The sequence below is a fragment of the Phalacrocorax aristotelis genome, chromosome 16 (genome assembly GCF_949628215.1).
Source record: "Phalacrocorax aristotelis chromosome 16, bGulAri2.1, whole genome shotgun sequence".
Taxonomy (NCBI): Eukaryota; Metazoa; Chordata; class Aves; order Suliformes; family Phalacrocoracidae; genus Phalacrocorax; species Phalacrocorax aristotelis.
Window position 1 is genome coordinate 6,704,376 of NC_134291.1, and position 17,350 is coordinate 6,721,725.

The 17,350-nt window shown below is 61.3% G+C and overlaps 1 protein-coding gene across 2 annotated transcripts in view; it reads left to right on the top strand.

The window, feature by feature from the left end:
- The first annotated feature begins 1,456 nt into the window (after positions 1 to 1,456).
- The window catches only part of SDK2 (sidekick cell adhesion molecule 2), a 51,048-nt gene continuing 35,154 nt past the window's right edge, over positions 1,457 to 17,350 (top strand). For both annotated transcript variants that reach the window (XM_075111240.1, XM_075111241.1), the window contains exon 1: positions 1,457 to 2,235. In XM_075111240.1, coding sequence (XP_074967341.1) covers positions 2,157 to 2,235 — 79 coding nt within the window. In that variant the 5' untranslated portion in view covers positions 1,457 to 2,156. The remainder of the gene's footprint in view (positions 2,236 to 17,350) is intronic.

The window sequence follows — 17,350 nt, forward strand, 5'->3', positions numbered from 1 at the left end:
GTGCAAGTGGGTAATAAATGGCTTGTGCCTCGGCAAGATTAATTGTAATAACCATAAATCAGTGCAGGCACCGGGGCAGGTGCTGAATTTATGGCCCTGGAGACAGGAATTCCTGTTCTTTGAGGAACAAAGCCCTGATCCCGCAGGGGCCTGGGAGCATGCTGAGCGTTATTGTGGCTGCTCCCCACCAAAGCACGTGTGTCAGTACCTGGGGAGCGGGGTCCAAGCCCACTGCAGGGGGCTGAGCTCACCCCTGGCAGGGCAGCCTCTCTCCCTGCTTGTTCCAGCCCGCACTGGGAAACACCTCCTCAAGGGGCGAGCCAGGATTGCAGCCTCCCACAGCACATCGATCCCTGTCATCTCGGTTGAGAATGCCAGCCACGGAGCTGATTAATGCTGGGGTGGGCAAGTACTGGGTTATTGTTTAGTCTCTCTTCAAGAGGTCGATGGGAAATTTGGCAGTGGCTCTCCAAATATGCAATGTGCACACCGGCATTGTCCCCCCGGGAACTGTGCATGATTTACATGTAAGTGCATATAATGTAGTGGAAGTGCACACTGGTGCCTGGGCACTAACACACACAGTTGTTATCGATGCTTGTGGGAGAGTGCTCCCTCCATCCCTGCCCTGATTTGACCTGGTGGTGCTTGGCCTGGCTTCAGGCTAATCTGCTCATGCTTTCATTTCCCCCTGATCCTGGTAGGTGCCTTGGCTCAAAGGTGCTGTGTGTGCTCAGGAGGCTGATCCAGCATTCAGGGTGGATATTTCCTTCTGTGCAGATGGTGTAGGTCCTTGGGTGTTAATGCTTGGTAGCAGCTGTATCGGAGCTGTTCTCCCCCACCAAATGCAAGGCAGTGTATTGGCATAAAGCACAGACATCTTTGAAGGATGTGCATTCAAGGCCTGATCCTGTTGGAGATCTGGGCTTGAGGAATTGCAGGATCAGGCCTGAAGAGGTGGTATGTTATCTGTGAGGTGCCCTTGGCTCATCTCCGGGGTTAGAGCTTTTTTTTTTTTTTTAGAACCCTAAAATATTTGCTTTGGTAATCCTGTGGTAGTGAGTTGAGTTCTGCTTCTGAGCTACCTCGGGGACACAGTGTGTTCCCTTCCCAGGGACTGGGTGCTGATGCTTTGAGTGCTGTCGGAGGGGCTGGTGGCAGCACGGGGTGGGGGGCGGCTGCAGGCGCTTGGAGAGGCGAAAGCTGCAGAGGGGAGCTGCTGCTCCCACAGCCGGGGGAACCGAGGCAGGGGACGACGGCGGCAGCCGCCCGCTCCGCACGAACCGGAGGCGGCTGTGGGGACGCGCCTGCCGCGCCCGCTCCCCCCGCGGCTCCGTGCGCGCCCGGCCGCGGCCGCTGGGTAGCGCTCGGAGCCGCGCCGTCTCCCCGCCTCCCCGCCTCGGGCTGCCCCCGGCTCCGCCGAGCCCCGCCACCGCGGCTCATTCCGCCGCCGCGCCGCGCAGGAGGGGCGGGCAGCCGGCCGGAGCGCCGAGAGGGGACGGCGCGGCGCCGCCAGCCCGCCCGCCGCGCACCGCCGGCGGCTCCGAGCGGGTTCCCGCGCCGCTGCCCGCCGCCGCCGCACTTTCCCCCGTTCCAAGCGGGTGCCGGGGCGCAACGGGGGGAGACGGGCCCCCCGTCGCCCGGAGCCCCCGAGGTGGGGATGTTCCCAGGCAGGAGCTGAGCTCTGGAGAGGGGCTGCCTGTCGCCCCCCGGCCCCCAAACTTTTCGGCGGCTGCGGTGTGCCCGGCTCCGGGAGCGGTGGGCGGCGGGGGCCCGGCCCCCCATGGTACCCAGTCGGGCAGGAGGGGCCAGGGGCTCGCAGCCCTGTGCTTCCCATCCCCTTTCCTGACGCGGGGAAGCAACGCTTGGGGAGGGGCTCGGCTGCCGGCCCCTCTCAGGATTTGGGGGTCCCGGCTCTGCACATCCCTGGGGAAGTTGCACATGGTGGGGAGCTGCCTACGGACCACCCCGTCGTCCCCACGAGGAGTCTTTCACCCCATCGTCTTCGTTTCCTCCCCCTGAGCAGCGCTGCGGCGGGGGTCCCTGCGCCAGATCCCAGAGGACTCCCCGGTGCCCGGCCAGTGGTGGGGACTAGAGCCGCAGCCGCCCGGATTATAAAGTCGGGGAAGTGGCCCCCTCCCCGGCTCGGCGGAGCCATGGCCCGGCTCGGGAGTTGGGGGCTGCTGTGCTTCGTGGTGCTCGCCCTGCTCGGCCCCCCGGGAGCCGGCGCCCAAGGTAAGGGGGTGCGGGGGGATACCCTCCAGCTTCGACTTTGATGCTGGAGATGGACTGGGGAGGGTTTGGGCGGGGAGGTGGGGTGGTCCCAGCACTGCTACCCTCAGCCGGGCCGGGGAAGCTTTGTGCCATCTGGGTGGGAGGGGACCGAAGCTGCCCCGGAGCTCCAGCCGGGTGGGGGGGCACAGCATCGGGGGTGTTCAAGAAGTGTCCCCGGAGCTGGGGTCCGGGGGCCGCCCGTGCCGAGCGCAGCGCGGTGTCCGGGAGGGCTCGGCGGGGACGAGCAGCGCAGCTCTGCTCTGCTGCCTTCTTCCCCCTGCCCCTTAACTACCCCCAGGCTGGGCATGGCGGGGGAAATGCTGCCTTGAGCATGGGGTAGAGACTGCTTTGGACCACTCTTGGGAAGTTGAGCATAGCCTGGGGATGGCGATGGGTGAAGGCATCCATTTCACCCCTCCCCGGGGGACCCCCATTGCACCACAAGACCTGGGGCACAAGTTTGGGGAGATCCCGGGGAGCAGCTCTTACCCTGGTGTTGGTCCAGTTGACCTCCAGCCGGCTGGTCAGACCGGGCCGGGGGCTGGGGCTGGAGGGGGTCTGCATCCCTGAGCCCCCATGGGTGCCTGGTGCTCCCTGTGCACCCAGCCTGGCCCTTGGGGTGAGGCAGTACTGCTGGGCAGGGTGAGCCTCTCTCTGCTTCTAGGGCTCTGGCACGGCATGGTCTGGTTTTAGCTGCTCTGCTACCCGAGAGGGATGTAGAAATAGTTTTTGGCCCTTTGGGATGCAGCTGGCGTTCAGAGATGCCAGAGTGCCCTGGGGTCCCATCCCCTCCTCAGCAGCAAGGCTCCCCTTGGGGCTGCAAGGAGGCTCCTGGCTGGTAGGGCTGCAGCTTCGCTGCTTCCGTCCCCACTGCTTAGACGGAGCAGATCCAGGCTGCAAAATGCGGGGGGGGCACAGTGACGGGGGTCCTTGCCCACGACATTTCTTGCCCTTGTTTGAGGCAGCAAGTGGAGCCAGAAGTCCCTGTGTGCTCCCGTCCTCCTGCTCCCCCTGAGCCTCCCCCAGCACTGCTATAATTTCTCAGTAATTAAGTTCAGAACATAACATCTAAAGCAGCAGTATATTATCCGGGCAGGCCCTGTGTGGGGAGTTGTGAAGGTCTCTTTGATTGATTCACTCCCTTGCGGAGTTTCTCGTCTCTGGCGGGTCCCCCGTGGTCTGTTTCTTCCCTGCCTGTGGGATGGGCTCCTGCTGTGACCGAATCTCTTTCCATTTGTCCGTGGGTCTCCGGGGTCTACCTGTGAGGTGGAAGACGTGGGGCTGTCTGTGCTTCAGCCCTCTCGAGGGGTGGGGAAGGGGCTTTGCTCCCCTCTCCTCGTGCAGGCTCCGAGATTTGCAGCTTCGGCTCCCTGTGGCGTGTGTCATGTCCTCACGGGCAGCGTGACATTGCTCAGTGCCCGGCCCCGGCGCTGCGTGGCAGGCAGCAGCCACGGGCGGGCGTGAGCGGTGGCTGCATGTGACAGAGTCGTGGTGGAGGGAGCATTGCCAAAGCCTGGCACGTGCCTGTCTCCCCTGCCATGGATGGCACTGGGGACACATTGGCAGGGTCACCTCCCTGGCTGTGGTGCCCATGGGCTGCTAATGCTCGCCGCTGCAGCCCGCTGGGGAGAGGGAGCTGGAGAAGGAGCAGGCATGCAGGCAGGATTTCTGGCTTCGGCCTCCGGCTCAACCCTGCTGCGGTGGGGTGTGCAGGGCAGCCCTGCGTGGGCATCCCTGCAGGGCTGGCAGTGAGGGGCAGCAGAGACAGGCAGCGTTTTGTGCTGGTGCTATTGATTCAGACACCAAAGAAAACGGGATCAATAGAGAGGGGGAGGAGGAGGAGATGGGGCGAGACCTCCCCGGCCGGGGCGCGGGAGCTCCATGGGCGCAGAATGAAACACTTTAATACCTGTGATTGGTAAAACAAAGGCCCCTTACTGCCGGGGAGAGAGGGGATGGAAGTTTAATTACAACCCGTCTGTGCTGTGTAATTATTAATTACGCAGAGCAAAAAATAACTTATTGATTAGGGCCCTCGCGCTAATTACCCAGAGCCGAATGCGGTGCTGGGTGGAAGGCTAATCAGTCAGCGCCGCCCGGGCAGGAGCTGTGTCGCAGTGCGACCTGTGCTGGGGCCGAGTACTGGTGCCATGGCTGGGGGGGACGCACGGGCAGCCCACTGCTGCCAGCCCATGCCTGCAGCAAAGGTGCCTTCAGCTGCTTAAGCGAGACAATGAAGGGCCCCCTTAGAGCTGGGGTGGGCAGGGTGTCTGGGGCATCCAAGCCTTCTCCTCCCCACTGTAGATTTTATGACCCCCAGGGATGCAGTTTCCCCCCACCCAGGGCTGGGGGCACAGCCCAGGATTCCCTGTGCTGGCACAGGACCTCTAATGGGATTGAGGAGCCTGCGGCCAGTCCCAGAAGGGATTTGGGAGGCTTAAGGTTCCAGATGGGATTTGGGGCAGGGGCCCAAGACAGGCAGCTTCTACCAAAGAGGCTTATTAGAGGCTGGAGTGGGGGAGTGCCGGCATCTTCTGGCACCCATGTGTGGTGCCTGGGCACGTCCATGTGCATGGAGCCCCATGGGGCTGAGCGGGAGGGGGACAAGTCCCTGCTCCTTCATGGGGATGTGATGCTGGTGACAGGCTTGTGCCAGGACTTCTGTGAAGGGTGCTGCTGGTGCCCTCTGTGCTGGTGGCAGCAGGGAAGGGATGGCTGAGTGTGGGTACCTCCTGCCCTGGCTCCCCCTTCTCTGCGACCATGGCTGGTATGTTAGCTGGTGGCCTTGTGCAAAGCTCCAGCTCGGGAAGAAAAGTGGCTTTTAGGGAAAAGGAAGGGAAGATTAAAATTTGATGCTTCTGTGGAAGCCATTAGTGACCAGGCACAGCAATGAAATTTTGATGACCTGATAACGGTGAGGGGGAGGGGGATATTGTCTGATCCCAGGCAGTCTGTGTCACCATGCCCCATCGCTGGGCTTGATGCCCTGGCTGGTCCCCAAAGGTTTGGGTTCCAGTGACCTGAGCCACAGCAGCGCTGCGGTATGCCACTGTGCCCGTGGGCTGGGAGCTGGCTCCCTGGGGGAGAACAGGCAGGAGGAGGGCTGCCAGCGGGAAGGAGGGTGGCTGTGGGCTGCCGGCAAGGTTGGGCACATATCGGTGGGCTGGGATAGCTGGGGGTGGCTGAGCAGCTCCTGCCCCGGTGCCAGCCAGGGGCTGGGGTGGCAGCATCGAGTGCTGCTCATCCTTTGGTGATGGCGATTAGGCTGCGGTGGCATTTCTGCTCAGTGGGAGCAAATGAAGGAGATGGAGGAGAGAGGGAAGGCGGGAAGCAGGCAGAGGCAGGTTGCTTGTGAACCTTGGAAAAATGCTGATAATTAAACCTGGGAGGAGGGAGGCTGGCTCATGGGCTGCTGGCAGGGCAGTGTGATGAGGAGTGACCCTGTATCTGCCTTTGTGGGTCATCACAAACTGTGTCCTTGTCCCCAGCCTGTGCCTGGAGCTGATCCCTGATGTGGCTGGAGCTCGTCCCCAGGCAGGAACCACCCACAAACACATTACTGAAGGCCCTACACAAACTGGTTGGGGGTGCAAGGACGTCTTGCAGCACCCGCAGAGCATGTTGTCTGGGAGGAATAAGGCCCTGCTCAGACTGGGGTGCAGAGCTGTGTGGGAGCAACAGCCTTTGGGTGCTGGGTCCCAGCTGGGGTGGATGAGCAACCCCTCTGAGCCCTCATCACCTCCCTGAGCTTGTTAGTAAGTAGCATGTTGAGTGAAAAATGGTCACTGCCAGGCCAGTAACAAATATGCTGCTGTCAGTGGTGATGTGATCGTGCTAACGAAGGGTGAGCTGAGCCCCCGTGGTTGTGCAGGGGCTGGTGCGTGGGTGCGGGGTGGTGTGGAGGGGCTGGTGGCCACAGTGCTCTGCTGATGCTGTGCAGCTTCTGTGCATGGCACCAGGCCCTGGTTTTCCAAAGCACCTGTGGGGATCCAGCACCCCTGTGGGGCTGGGCCATCTCAGGGTGGTGAGTGCTGGGGGCAAAGGGATGTCCCAGGAGCTCTCAGGGAGAGGGAGGAGATGCTGCCCTCCTGCACAGGGTGGTGTTGCATGGGGCCAGGGTGGCTTGAAGTGGCTGGTGGTATGGTGGCAATGCCAGGGACCTCCCCCACCCCTGCGGATGCTGTTATGGGGATTCCACCCTCTGCATCCCCAGAGCCATCCCTGGAGGTTGGTCCAGACGTGGGGTGTGTTCCTGTCACCCTTTGCCCTGCCGGCAGGCAGAAATGTACTGGCAGAGGCTCCCTGCCTTCCCGGCCCTGTGCCGGTCCCGCCTGGCATCCCTCACACCCCGGGCATGCTGGCAATGCTGCCTGAGTGGGCACTGCCCTGAGCACCCCCTCCGTGGGGCTGGGCACTGGCTGCCAACGTGCATCCCTCCTGCTCCCAGTGGTGCTTTGGGGGTGCAGCCTGCACCTTGCTTCCAGTGCTGCTTTACCTTCCTCCCTCTCTCCCCTGCCTGATGCTGACCACCTGCCTGTGCCGGTGGAAAGCAGGGGCCCCCTCGGCGGCCCCCTCCCCTTGCCCCCAGCTCTGCGGGGTGCAGGAATGCCTGTGCCTGGAAAGTCGTGCCGGGCTCGGGTTGCCTGGGAACTGGGTAACCTGATCCCTGGGAACGGGGCCGAGGGCAGGGGACATTCCCGGGCTGCAGCTGGTCCCCAGCCCCCTTTGTCTCCCCACTCTGATGGGGTGGCTGCATCCCTGCCCTTGGCCCCCCAGGAATGGAGACCTGGGGTGCAGGGGGCTCTTGGCCTTCTGCAGTACCATCCCTGGGGATGCTGTGACTGGCAGCTGCCAGCTGCTCCGCGTTGTTATCTTCCTGCATGGATCAGTGTCACCTCCTGGCCAGCAGCCACTGTGGGCTGGGGAAGGCCCTGGGCACTGGGACCAGCTGCTGCTGCATGCCAGCAGCTGGGCATCCCAGCCGGCAGTGAGGATGGTGCGGCCACAATTCCAGGAATGCTGGGGCCCCCTTCCCTGTGCAGAAGCCATCCTCCTTCCCTTCCTTGCCAGCAGTCATGATCCCCATTGCCCACCTTGGAGTGTGGCAGCTCCAGGCTGGCTGCCCTGGGCATGCCAGGAGCTCTCCCTCTACCCCTGGGCAGCTGGGGCGAAACTGAGGCACTGGGCAGAGTTGGCAGTGGGTACAGTGGGAAGGGGACTGCGGAGGGGTGCCAGCTCGCATCCCGCTGCCCTGTGTATGCAGGCACACATGAGCAGCTCTGTCGGCTCTCATCAATCACTGCCTGCCTGTGCGGAGGTGCCGAGGCCCCCGGTGTGGGGAAACCTTGATGAGTTTGACCATTAGCAGAAACGCTGAGCTAATTTTAGCCATGATAGCTAATTGCTTTTTGTACTGCTGGGTGAGACGACAACCTGCAAGTCCTCATCTGTAACCTTGAGCCCTCCTGGCTTGGTGCAGCAGCGATGGCCAGGTCCTGCTGGGGTGAGGAGCGGGACGTGGATTCACTGGTGGGAGCACTGGTCCCTGGAGGGGTTTCTCCAGGACACTCAGGCCCATGTGCAAAGTGGTAGGGATTGGGGTGCCTGGCAGGGTCCTGCTGCCCCTGGCTTGCAAGGGTGGGTGTCCTTTGTGCCTCTTGGGGAGCAAGGGACATATGTGTCATGGGGAGAGACTCTGGTTGTCCCCTGAGGCCAGCAGGTCACCCTGGCCAGTGGGAGACCTGGGCCATGGGGTGTAGCCCCTGGCACTCAGCAGCATGCCTGTGTTCATGGTAATGAAGGTAAATGTTATTTTTAGAGCCCCTTCACTGATCAGGGTGTGTATCCCCACTCCTGGGCATGTGAATTGCCTGAGCCAGAGGGCATTTCCCCAGGGTGAGAGTGGGGCTGGGGGCCTGTTTGCAGGGCTGGGGTGCATTTGGCAGGATGGTTGGAGGAGCCTGTCCCCCTCTGTCCCCACAGGGCCACCCCCCCGGCATGTCCTGGTTCACTGGCTGTGAGCTACAGCTGGGTGAGGAAAATGGGCTGAATCTAGGGCAGGGGCTGGGCATTAACTGGGATTTTATGGGGTCATTTATGTTCCTTATTCATTTCTCTCCTTCCAGGAACCTGCATCTCCCTGGTGTGGAGCAATCAGGTGCTGGGCTGTGCAGGTGGCTGGCCCCAGGGCTCAGCCTGTGCCTGTGGGTCTTGGCTGGGATGGATGCTCAGTGCTTCCACTCTCCTTCCTCCTTGCCTGGACTTGGACCACGGGTCAGACTGAGGGCTTGGGGGAAGGCGAAGGGGAGTGGGTTCTGCATGTGTTTGGCCTCCCCATCTCTGGGCAGTTCAAGAAGGTCTGGCTTGGAAACAGTGCCGGGGCAGGAGCCGGGTGCGGACATGCTGCCGGTGCCTGGCCCAGCGTGGCTGGGATGGATGGAGGGGGCTGGGGCCAGGCGGACACAATAGCTCTGGTTTCAGCAACCCGCCTCCTGAATGCCTGAAAAACAGCTGATGGCCATGAAGGGGGATGAAATGGGATTAGCTGCCGTTTCCAAAGGGAGCGCATCCTGCCGAGCTGGACAATGTGCCTGCTATGCCTCTGCTTCACGCCTCGGCAGGCCAGCCCTGCCAGAGAGGGGCTTTGCTCTGCCACCCTGGGCCAGGGTGCTGCCTCCTGCCCTGGCTGTCCCCGAGGGGCCTTGGGGTCTGCCAAGTCCCCAGTGCTCTAGCACTGGGTGCAGCAGGGGCTCCCAGGGCTGCTTGCTGGGGGCTACGAGACGCTGGGGCAGGGTGGGGGCTTGTGCCTGCCCCGCAGAAGCCCCAAGGGGCTGTGGCTCAGCTTCTCGCTCTGCAGCAGCACTGGGTGGGTCCCAGGGCACCTTGCAAGGTCCGTGCTGGGTGGCAGGAGCTCGGGGCTGTCCCACCCCAGCAAGCAGCAATGCTGGGTGCACAGCCTGAAGCCCCATAGCTGTAATGGAGAAGCAAACCTCATCATATGAGGTGCTTTGCTGGGTGGGCGACTGCTGCCCTTGCACCCCCCAAGGGGTGTGGAGTGGATCAGCAGTGTGTCTCGGGGTGGGAGCTGCGTGTGGCCCCAGCTGCAGTGCTGCCGGGGCATGTGTGTGTGCGGCACCGTGCTCGGTGGAGTGAATTGATGTTTATTTTGATAATGAGTTCTCAATGCATTCGCAAACTAATAAAATCAACTCATTAGGGTAGTATGTTTAATTCAGAGCTCTGCTGTCGGGAGAGCCCTCTGTGCTGGCTGAGCACCTGGGCCTCTGCCTGTGTGCTATGGGGCGCAAGGGGAGGAAGGTGATGGGTGCCTTCATCGCCCTGTTTTCTCCATTTGGCTTGCTCACATGGTGGAGAGAAAGACTGGGAGGGCAGTGGCGGGGAGCTGAGCTGTGCAGTGGAGGGTGGAAACAAGGCACGTGCTGTGAGCAGGGGCAATGAGCTGCTGGAGCACTTCACCTGGGGCGGTGGTAGAGTCTTGCTCGCTTGGCTTCTCCCCATAAGCTTCACGTCAGGCTGGGCAGCAGCGCTGGCTTTGCTGCTGGAATTGCTGTCCCGGCATTGCAGTGTTGGCTGGAAAAGCCCCTCTGGCTGGGAGAGCCACAAGTGTGTAAGTAAGTGCAATGACCGGAGTTTGCGTCTCTGCCTTGGAAATACAGGGCTGTTGTGGATGGTTGGGGGAGCTTGGCAGGCTGCAAGTTATTCCCGTCCCCCATCTGCAAACAGGGGTGTCTGGGAAGGAAAAGCTTTGGAAAAGGTTTTTTCCAAGGAAAACTCGTGTTCGTTGTTATGCTGCAGCTATTTATATATAAAGTGAGCAATGCAATGACTAATTAATACTTTAGAAAAAGGGATGTCTGGGCAGCACCCCAGTAAATTGGCGAGTGCCCAGTGCCTGCTGGCTCGGGGCTGTACTGTGGGGAGGGGGACTGAGGCCGCCAGCCCCTTCATCCTGCTCGGCACGGTGGGACGGGAAGCTGGCAAAGTGTTTTCCATCCCGCGGGGCTGGTGACTTAATTGCGTCAGTGCCATGGGAAAGGCTGAGTGGGGTTTTTCTTGTGGTTTCTGTCTTCTGTTTTTCTTTCTCCACCGTATTTTTTTCAGTTGGGAAATGCCGCCTTGTTGAGATTCTCGTGGTGAGCCTGGAAAGCGGCTGTCTGTGTCTGTCTGCGAGGGCGGTTGCAGGGTGAGGGCTGGGCCGAGCATCCTGCATGGCTGGCGGATGCAGGGGGCGGCAGGAGCTTGGGGACAGTCAGGGGGGACACGGATGCCCCTTGCAGAAGTGATGTCCCAGGTGATGTCAGGGCTCCCATGGGACTGGTGGTGGCTTTACTTTCGTGTACCTCGGCTGCTGTGGCCGCAGGAGCCACCACAGCCTAGGGCTGTGGTCACCTTCCAGGAATACCTGGAGCATACACTTGACATGACCCGTGGGGCCAAATCCAGCCTGGGGCTCTGCTGGGCTGTACCAGGCTTGTGTGCCATTCATCCCGCTCAGTGCTGGGACCACCCTGGGGTTGGGGTCCAGTGTTGTTGGGACCCCTGCCTAGTTTGGCAACTGGGTGTTGAGCCATTCTTGCCAAACCCTCACAGGGAAGCGCTGGTCCTGGCTGCAAAGCCTTTGGGGATGGGGCTGGGAAGGGTCCCACCACCCCTCCGAGGCTGCCAGGAGGGGGATGTGTGTTTGCCCCCTCTCCTGCGCGGACAGTGTCTGGCTGGTGGCTGTGCAGTGTCTGGAGGTGATGTCTGTCTGTCCTTCCCCTCATCACCATTTTGGAGCCTTTCCTGGGGAAATCGGCTGCAGGATCTGGCCCCACTAATTGCGTTGAGTCACTCTCCGGGTGTCCGTGACTCACAGCAGTGACCCAGATAAAGCAGAGCTGCGTAATCGTGGGGTTGGGAGGATTTGTGGCATCAGAAGTAGTTTGCTGGGGAAGGAGTTTTGGCTGGAGCCTGGAGCTTGCTAAACATCCCCAGCCAGGGACAGGGCTGTGTCCTGCTTGGGGAGGTGCTCAGCGGGTTGACAGGCTCGCTGCAGCCCGTGTCGATGTCTGGCTGTGCCACCCGCAGCCAGGCAGTCCCAGGGATGTCCGCCTGGGCTGGGGGTCTCCTGTACCCCCAGGAGTATCCGTGCATAGCACTTTCGCTGGAGGTCCCTTGCAGCTCCCCGCAGCTCCCCAGGTTTGGGACTGGGTTTGGAACCCCATGCTGGGGTCCGTGCGCTCGGGGCCAGGCGTGGGGGTCTGTAGGGGCCATGCGGTGTTTCAGAGCACAAAGCTCCGCTTGTTGGCTCCCTCAAGCTCGTGGGCTGGGAACGCACAACGGTGCCGTGTGTGTGTGACTGTTTGGGGTTTCCCGCAAGGGGAAATGTTATTTTTTCCAGCTGGCGCTGCCAGGGCAGGCAGAGGGGCTGGGTGTGCAAGGGCAGGCAGGGACGGGCAGGCACACAGCCCCACTCTGTTCCCAGCTGCGGCCTTGCCGTGGGGCTGAATGAGACGCTGTTCCCTGGCCAGGACTGACGTCTCTCCCTTGGCTCCGGGAGCATCTCAAGCCTTACCTGGCCCACGTCAGCCCTGGAGTGCACCCAGGGTGGGTCCCCAGTGCCTTGGGGCTGGGTGCCGAGGGCTGCCCCGGGCTGCTGTCCTCGGACAGAAGCAGGGTGCTGAGAAGGGACAATGCTGGCATGGCCCCAGCTCTGCCACAATGGCCAGAGGGGGATCGGTTTCCAGGTTTGGGACCCTCTGATGTCCAGGGACATGTGCAGGGTGTTGCACAGTGTTTGAAGAAGGGACTGCCAGGGTGAGACAAAGGGAGGTGGCTTCATCTCCAGCATCACTGAGGGGAGAAGGGAGGTCCTGAGTAGAAACTGTGATGCTGCTGGGCTTGATGTCCCTTTTGCAAACACCCGTTGTCCCCGGGGAGCCATGCTTGCCCCTCCCCGTGTGCCCCGTTCCTGGGGGCTTCAGACGAGCGTGGCAAGGCTGCCAGCTCAGCCGATGGCCCGCTGAGCCCTCCGAGAGCCTGACTGTGGAAGAGGAGCTTGTTATGGAGCCATCCTGCTCTTAATTAACAAATTAAAATCCTAGTTAACAATCCAGCCCCAGGGCTGTTGGAGGCTGGGAGAAGCTGGAGCGTTTGTTATGGAAATAGCAGTTAATTAACAAATAAATAAGTAAGTATGGGCCTGGAGACAGATGTGGGAGGAGGAAGGGGAGATGGCCCTGCGGTTGGGGTGTCCCGCTGGCCTGGCGGAAGGCAGTGCAGGAAGAGGGAGTCTGTCCATCCATCTGTCCGTCCTGGGGGGTGCCATGGCCCTGGTGGGCAGTGCCAACCCTTCTCAGAGCCACCGGGTGTGAGGGGCTGGATCCTGCCTCGTGCTGGCTGTGCCACGGCAGCTCTGGCCACGAGCCATGCCGAGGGCACCTTGGCTGCTTTTGGGGCTCCTGGTCTCCACCTGGGCTTTGCCAAGCGCCGCTGGTCATGGAAATCCAACCCGCTGCCTCTTCCCCCACCCCGAGGCCAGGAAGCGCTGCAGCAGAGCTCTGGCAGAGACAGATGAAGTGTGACACCAGCAAAACTGCTGTGCAGTTTGTAGGTGACACTGGTCCTGTGCTGGGGACCGTGCAAGGAGGCGGGGGACGTTGCTGGGTCGTGCCATGCATCCGTGGAGGCAGGGATTGATGCAGTCCCCATCTGCATCTCCTTTGCCCTGGGCTGGGTCTGTGCAGGGAGATTTGGGCAGCTCCCCTGGGCTAGGTGCACTCTCCACTGGGGAGTGGGGTGTGGAGGCCATGCCCCCCAGGCCATGCCCTGCAGTGGTCAGCTTGCAGTAACTGTAGGGCTGTCACCGAGAGCCCCACAGCTGGTGCCTGCTGCCGGCGGGGATTATTGCCACGGGTGGGTGCTGACAGGGCTGCGGGGGCTCGGGGTCACCATGCTGCTCCTCGAGGCACTGCGGGTGCCCAGCTGGGCTGCTGCTGCCTGAGGCGGTGTGGCGTCACCCTGCCCATCTCGGGTACTGGTGCTCAGGGCACGGGTGGCTGTGGGGACTGATGAGGGGATGTGTGACCCTGCTGCCAGCCCATGCTGTGGCCCTGCAGCTTTTTTGTGTGGGGCAAGGAGGCAGCAGAGCCCACGTCCCTCCTGCAGCTTCACCTTTCTAAAGGCTTACGGGAAGAAAATCAGTTTAAAAGCCGGCTCTGCAAATCCTGCCAGTGTCACACGGGCAGGAGCTGTGCTCTGCTGAGCAGCTCCTCCAGGTCTGTGTCTCTCAGCCTCCCACCTAATCCAGTTAACACACCTCTTCAATCGGCTTACGGCATGTAAGAAACCCCAAATCTCCTCCAAGGGAGGCAGAGGGGAGTGGGGCGCTGGAGCCGTGTGCTCTGTCAGGTCCATTCCTTGCTGGGGCAGCAGCACTGGGTCTGGCTCCCCTCCTTCGTGGGATCCTTCTTGCCATATGGGTGACGTACGTACGTGCTTGCCAGGGGTTTGCCCCATTTTCCGAAGGCTCCCCCACTGCTGAGAAGACCTTTTCCTCTGTGAGGAAATTACTAAAGTGATTGCACAAACACACAGGGAGTCAGATGGAGATGAAAAGGTGCTTGGCTCCACTCGTGTCTCTCTGGGTGGGCAGGAGCCATGGCCTGAGCCCAAGGGGCAGCATGTCCTTTGCTGCCAGCCTCTCACGCTGCTCATGCCCCTTTGCCATGGCTGAGCAGCAGATCCCGGTGCTGTGAGCAGTCTGACGGGCTCAGCGTGAGGCATCGGAGCGAAGACGGATGCGTTTCGGCAGCAAGGTCATTGCAGGGTGTGTGCCGATGGCAGATGGCTGGAGGGTACCGGGTGCCCGTGTGCCCGGGAGCCTCTTGGCTGCAATGGTGTCTGGTCATGGCCAGGACAGGACGGGCACAGCTCCGGGGTTTGCTGCTGGAGGGATGTAGCTGCTGTAAGATGCTCCCATGTCCTCTGAACTTGGGCGGTGCAGCCGCGTGCCAGCCAGCTGACGGCTTGGAGCTGCGGTCCCCCTTGCGTGCAGCAAAGGTGGTTTTATTCCTGTGGTCTCGGCGTGACTGGGGCCGAGCAAGGAAGGCTCTCCAGGCTGTTCTGCCTCGGTTAAAAACCCCTTAGCTCTGCTTTGCAGTTTCTTTACAAGAAGCAGCTCCTTTTTGCTGTGGCTCCCAACTGCAGCCCCCATCTCCCTGCCATTTGGGCTAGACTTGGACTGTGGTGCTGTGTGAGGGACTGAGCTGAAGCCCCTCCGTGCCTGTCTCAGACCATTGGGGAGGCAGGGCTGCCTCTGCCAAGCAGGAAAATCACAGCCAGTGCAGGATTTTCCAAGCTGCAGAGGGCTGTAATTAGCAGCCCCAGCATGGAGAAGCAGCAGCCGCAGGGCGTTGTTTGCAGGTCTCCCTCTGTCCCAGCTCACGTTGGGGCCGGGGTACTGCTGCAGCCCGGCTGGTTTCCCAGGGATGGATTGGAACCGTGGCCGGGATGGATGGTGATGTGCATGGGATAGGAGCTGCCCTGGGGTGGCATCACCTGGGATGTGAGTAGGTCCTCATCGTCATCCTGGGGTTGCACCTGCGCTTGGGAAAGGGTGTGTGGTGAGAAGGTGCTGTGTGGATGGGGAGAAGGGAAACCCCGTGGGACAGGGATGGGGGCCAGGCTGGGGGACCATGCTGTGGGGACCAGAGGGATGATGCTCTCCAGCACGCCACACTGAGTGAAGCACCATGAGCTTGCAGGTCCAGGAGCATCCCTCTTGGCTAACCTGCCCTGAGAAGCTGTGCTGTGGCCATGCTGCCTTCCCATGCCCCCAGCCCCAGCTGGATTTCCTGTGGTTGCTCTCACAGCCTCATGCCACCGGTGAGCACCAAACCTTTGGCTCGGGCTTCACCCTCTAAATAATGCAGGAGGGCGAATGCCATCCACGGGGGCTGCAGATAAACGCAGTAAATGGCTGAGAAATGGAGCGTGTCTTTTGGGAGCCATCTCTGCCATCGGAGTGCTGAGCCCCTCTTCCTCCCTCTTGGCCAAGGTGGTGCAGCTGGGCGGGCACAGGTACAGGCGTGGGCAGGGAGGAGGAGATGGAGCAGAGCTGCCAAGTCCACCAGAGCATTGGAAATTGCATTTCACGGCCGGGCGGACTGGGATACTAACCCCAGCACTGCGTGCCGGGTGCTCAGAGAGGAGATACGATTTGATTAAGAAGGCTGCTATTAATTTATGGCAAGTACACTCATGATAGCAGAGAGGTTGCTTTTAATTAATAGCCAGAAGGAGAGTTTTAAAGCTCTTGGTCTCAGTGGGGGAAGAAGGGGAGGGAGGGGAAAAGCAGGGAAGGAAGGAAAAAAAAGTAAGTTGTGAGGATTAATGGACACATCTGCAATTATAAGTCCTTTTCTTAGTAAAAAGGAAAAAAATGCATTAAAAGATACAACATGGGTGGGGGTGTGTGGGGTGGCTTGGTTGTTCTGTGGTTCTGAGATAGGATTGTGCCGGGTGCCTTTGGCACCACTCTGTGCGCCAGTGGGGACCAAGGCCACCCCATGACACCCATTGCCACCAGCCCAGCCTGGGGAGAGCAAGGGGTGGCTGGGGTGTCCCCCATGGCTGACCCCGTGCTCCCAGGCCAGCCCTTTCCACTGCGGTCAGGAGTAAGGGCTGATGCTGGGATGGATATTGGCTTTGATGGGCCGGGGAGGATGGATCTGTCCAGCCCCATGTGAGCCCTGGTGAGGCTGCGGCTGGAGCCCCATGGCTGCCCCCTTCCCCATGGCACTGGGGGAGGTGGGGATGGCTGTGCCCCTGGGGCCACCCATTCCTGGTGCAAGTGGGAAGGGACCCAACTGGGTCCCTGCTCTGCGGCTTGTAGGTGTGCCGCTTCGGGGCATGCGGAGGGAGCCCCCCGCCTTGGGCACAGGGCAGGGGTCCCCGGCAGAGCGGGGCTGGTGCTACATGAAGGGTGTCTTCACCCATTGCATCTGGCATGGCAGCACTGCCTTTCATCTCCCGTTGGAGCAAGCTGAGCCGAATGCCATGCAGTGCCGGCTGTGCCGTGCCTCCCTCCCGCCACGCATGGCTCCTCCCGCGGGGCCACGCTTTGCCGGGGGCATTCGCGTGAGCCAGGCAGATTAGAGAGGAGCGAAGGCGCTTTGGCATGGTGCCCCGGCACGCTGCCGCAGGGCACCAAAACCCTTTGCTGGGGGGTTTTGCTGGCAACCTGCATTTGCTGGGTGGTGAGATGAAAGCTGGGCTTTGCTGAGAGCCCTGTGCCAGGAGAGTGTCACGGCACAGCCACGCTCGGGGCTCCAATGTCCCTGCGGGTACACGGTGCTGCATGAGTGCAGGATGCGAGCTGCGATCCCTGCTCCCACCAGTGTTTCTCCATTGCCATGCAGCTGGTTTGGTGCTTCTCCCCTGCCCCTTCCCCAAATTTGAATCTTACATTGATTCATTGTGGGAGAGACGATGAACGGAAGGGGATGTGTCATGCTGGAGTGGGGCATGGCTCCAGCGCTGGCCCTGCTGTGTCAGAGGAGGCTGGTGTGGCTGGGGGCTGCCAGCAGAGCAGATGGGTGCTGGTGAGCAGGGCCCACACGTGTGGTGACTTTGTGGGGGCTGTGCTTGGGGGCTAGCAGCTTAGGTTGCTTTGTGCCCGCTCAGGTGGTGCAGAGAGGGCGAGTGGGGCTCAGCGAGGATGCCCATGCCATCTCAACCCCATGCTTGTCTTCGTCCTTGGTACCTCCTAGAGACCTGGGTCCCGCCTGGACACCTGGGTCCCTGCTTGGCAGCACGTTGTGCTCCACGACTCCCCAGGTGCCGGGAGCATTCAGCATTTCAATTCTGTGTTTGCTTTTTATTAAGGGGATGAAGCCTCATCTCAGGAATACTAATGGCTCCAGCAGCGGTGGAGAGTGCTGCTAATCCCCCAGCACCTGCTGGCCACCCGCCCTGCGTGGCCCCCGCCACCGCCCCGGGAGGGGACCACGGTGGGGGCACTGGGGGCCGTGCTGGGGCGTTGCAGTGGCTCCCATCCCCGCGGTGGGGCCATGCC